The sequence below is a fragment of the Mya arenaria genome, chromosome 13 (assembly GCF_026914265.1).
Source record: "Mya arenaria isolate MELC-2E11 chromosome 13, ASM2691426v1".
In the NCBI taxonomy this organism is placed as follows: Eukaryota; Metazoa; Mollusca; class Bivalvia; order Myida; family Myidae; genus Mya; species Mya arenaria.
In genome coordinates this window covers 12554757-12558907 of record NC_069134.1, presented here as the reverse complement: position 1 = coordinate 12558907, position 4151 = coordinate 12554757, and the positions used below count along the sequence as shown (strand labels likewise).

The 4151-nt window shown below is 40.4% G+C and overlaps 1 protein-coding gene across 1 annotated transcript; it reads right to left on the bottom strand.

Moving 5' to 3' along the window:
• Positions 1–909: 909 nt before the first annotated feature.
• On the bottom strand, positions 910–1966 carry LOC128215590 (complement C1q tumor necrosis factor-related protein 3-like). Its single transcript, XM_052922300.1, has 2 exons — positions 1725–1966; positions 910–1440 (listed from the first exon to the last, which is right to left on the bottom strand). The coding sequence occupies exons 1-2, from the start codon at positions 1948–1950 to the stop codon at positions 941–943; spliced, it is 726 nt and encodes a 241-aa protein (XP_052778260.1). The 5' UTR covers positions 1951–1966; the 3' UTR covers positions 910–940.
• Between the last annotated feature and the right edge of the window lie 2185 nt (positions 1967–4151).

The following is a 4151-nucleotide window of genomic DNA, read 5'->3' as shown; positions in this document are numbered from 1 at the left end:
TTCAATTGCCATAGTAATGGCATGGTGGTGTTAGTAGTTTATACTGCGGGTCCCGGCGTGAGCACATTGAAGGGTCTAGAGTGACAGTTCAACCACCGCACACCTATTCTGGGCAATTAACCAATACTAGGTGCTTTCGCCTCTGCAAGGAACTGACAACTTCTGTACATAGCAGGGCCAGTGGTACAGTGCGAATGGTCGTAAAAGGATTTTATAACCAATCACAACAGGAGTGACCTGGTCCGCCCGGTAATCGAACCCGGGTTGTCCGATTCACAGGCTAACGCTCTACCGATTGAGCATACAGGGCGGTAGTAGTGGCATAAATTTTGAAGTTGTATTTATACGCGAGTCAATTGTAACCACGCCCCCCCCCCCCGGTTCGGGGGAAAGCCGGGGAAATGGGCCATGTTTTACCTTCCAGGTGGCCCCGCAGTGCCGGGTGAATGTGGTGGTTTTGTCTACGCGCCAAATATAGCGGGGAATGGGCCTTATTATGGTCCCTGAGGTGCGGGGGAATTTAGCGGGGATTTTACCAGCAGTTCGGCCTCGCAGGGAGGGGATTTTACCCGGGCTTGGCTGGACCGAAAGCCAAAGTCCCCGTTATTCCGCGGACCGGGGGGGGGGGGGGCGTGGTTACAATTGACTGGTTAATTAATTCAAATATTTTTTCTGCGATTTCAATATCATTGAATAAAATGATGATAAAATGGGTGTTTTCATATGCATTACCGAGAAAGCTATTTATCGGTCCAAAAGCATGAGCGAGTCCCTTTAATTTGCAAACTCTTTCTTCTAAATGTGCAATGTAAGACATTAGAAAACAGGGATAATCATTCCTATGTATATACACGCCGAAATACAACAGTAGGGCCTCATGCTCAACAAACAAGAAAATGATGGACAGTGTACATTTTAAATCAACTTTTATTTGTCCATTTTAACCGACAATACTTTCTCTGCCGAGGTGCTCTCTGAGAAGAAACCCGGAAAACATCGACTGTCCGGCCCCCTGGAACGCACCTTCAAGCGCGTGTGCCTCCGGATGAGTATGTCGAATGGACATGGTCTGGCCCGCTTTCATCGAGACGACAGCGTCCGCGGATCCAATGTCCCAGGTGTGCGAGTCGCCGGTGCTTCCGTGAATGAAGATTGAGGTCAGGGGGGTGTTGTCCTGGTGGAAAGCGAAATGCGTTCTTATGTCGTTGTACCCGCTTAACAATGTCATGGAAAACACGTACAGGCCGTCAACAGGTGCCGTGAATGTACCGGTAACGGGATTGTATCCGGCGCCGACGGAGTGTGTCGTGTCGATATTGGTGATCACGTGATCAAAGACGACCACCTGTTGGTTGCCTATATTGACCGCGTTGCTATTTATGTAGGCATAAAACGCAACCTCTGCACTGTCAACATCCTGACGCCTATCCCTGTATAAGCCTTAAAATGAAAAAAAACAACATCTATAAGTTTTAGACTATGTTAACTTAGCAGGGATACGTTCTATCATTATGCGTTTATTTATTAATGTAGTTATTTATTTATTGTATTGAATATAGCTGAATTTTTACGTAAATGCAACTGAACGTTGACACAGTTGTACTAACCATTGCTGTCAATCCCTCCAATAGAGAATTCTATCAATAATGTAATCTATGCGTCCGAAGGCTCCCTACAAAAAGTATGTTACTAAAGCTAAACTTTGAATTGTAGAAGATTCCTACCTTTATACAAGTTTACTTCGTCCTTTAATAAAATCATTTCCTTTCCCTGCTCCGTCATAATGGACATTGCTTTTTCATACTTTCCTTCAAGATTGGTAACTGATTCCTTTAACTCCGCGAGCTGATGAGCAAGGTCATCCTCGTTGCTTAGTGACTTACTTTCTACTGATAGAAAGCAAAATGACATTAAATAGACCGCGATGAAACACCTCTGTACTGCAGACATATTAGTGCCTGTTGCGTGAATGTCGGACTACGATAGATAGATAAGAACAGGACTATAAATCATTCTTTATCTTTCCCTCAATTTGTTTTGCGTTTGATATCCAAATATCCAAAAGTATACGTTGGCTGAATTTGACCTCCGGTTCTTTTAGAGTATTCTACTGCGATGGTACAATTTGATGCAACTAATGTCCATGTTCATAACTGACCAGAGCCAAGGAGGGACTAAAGTGACGTTTCCCTTTCAAATTTGATCCTTGATTAATTGAATCAACGCACTGATAGTGATGAACGGCTTGAGCGATGATTTCTTGTATGCGATATTACAAAAAAAGATCAAAACTATTGAGATGATGGCACTTGTTTGCTCGTTCGCTCTCACGCCAGTCCGTACACACCTGCCCGCACACGCACTCTCTCACCACTCACAACCCAACCCACCCACCATACTGATTCGGTGTATTCCATGAGCAGCAGTATCAAACGGGCTTCATAGTATAAGGTGGCATTCAGATTCATCTAAACTTTTATACTAGTGTGTTATACTATTATGCCTATCAACTTCAATTTTAAGAGAATGTGGACACAATTGTAGTATAGAAAATACTCAATTCAGATCATAGCTTAAACAAAAAGAGTATAACAAATTATTAACAAATGCACATATTTAAACCAATTATCCGTAACAGCACTATATGGAAATGAGAATCATTAGAATGTTTATAAGCATATGACTTACATGCGCAGGGTAGATATGTTTTAACTTACACAGAAATACATAGCAAAACAGAGGTAAATGATCCAGCTTACCAAGAAGTTGGAAGTGAAGTATAAACGTTAATATACGTTTGAAAAATATGAGGTATATAGTAATGGATAATGGTGAACAATATATGTTCTTCCATCTTTCATACAATGCTGCTGGGTATATTTCGTCCATTTAGCTATAAATTTCACTGCAAGAGCAGTGCAGACAGAAAGGAGAAAACCGCACTGAATTAAATAGTTACTGTACATCTAAATTCCCTCCCCTGTAGTACCTTATTTATAAAAATATTATGCAATATAGTTCCAATGAGGTCAAAACCAGAACTTGAAGGAGTTTTCCATTTTATAGGAGTTTTCCCTTTCATATCCGTGTTTTATACGTGTGTTAGTGTTAATATACTCAAATTATTACATACTCTTACGTAACTGATTTTGAAATCAAACATCATTCCAGGTATGTTTCAGAGACTGATTTTCATTGAAATCTGGTACTTTCGAGCATGATGTTCAACTTCACATGTACTCAGTTGATCTTTTGTAGTTTATTACAAAAGCCTAAAAATAGCTGAAGGTCATATATTTAGCCCAACACTCATTGAAACTCGACGGAACAACCTTTTGCGTGTGAAATCGGGACAGTTACCATCTCTTTTAGACAAGCTTCACCACAATGATGTTATGTGAACTATCGGAGCATATGGTCGTATCATTAAGAGTTGAGCTGAACTTACGATCATTGCTGCAGCCATTGTTTACGAAAACTTCGCTGACATAAAATCAGTCATTCGGAACTCCTCGGCCATTTTTTTAGAAAACAACCTCGGATGTATTTGGATGGTTTACATACTCAAAAAGAGGTACGTTTAAGTCCGCTGCAAGTAGATCGCGTAGTAATTTTAATTAGCAGTTAAACTTTATGTCTTAACTCTTGGAAATCGTAATTATGTTTGCAATAATACACTTTACTGGCAATGAATTTAAACTTAGATCAATAAATACAACTCTAAAACACTAATCTTAATTAATGATATAATTCAAAAAAAATACGAACTACTTCAACTGATGTACCGGCATACATCCGAGGTTGTTTTCTAAAAAAATGGCCGAGGAGTTCCGAATGAAAATCAGTCGCAGTGAGGTTTTTGTAAATGCACACGACCTTGCTGCGAATGAAACCACTTGTACGATATGGGATATCATTGTCGAATCTTGACTCATCGCAAAGCATTGCTTCCTATAACTTTTCAGTCGCAAGTAGTCTTATTATGTCAGTGTACGCAATGAACAAAACTTGGTCCTTCTATACGCTGACGTTACAGCGCAAAGCGAAACTGAAAAAGATTTGCAAAAACGTGATGATTTGGATAATAACCACTTACTAGGTTGACCAACGATATTTTCAAATGAAGACCCTCCGACCTAAGGAACCGCCGA

What these genes read in the sequence shown, in the direction of transcription:
- LOC128215590 (XM_052922300.1), bottom strand. Translation starts at nt 1,950, where the DNA reads ATGTCTGCAGTACAGAGGTGTTTCATCGCGGTCTATTTAATGTCATTT. An exon ending in CGAAGTAAACTTGTATAAAG is followed by an intron (nt 1,441 to 1,724) that starts GTAGGAATCTTC and finishes TTTCATTTTAAG; the next exon opens with GCTTATACAGGGATAGGCGT.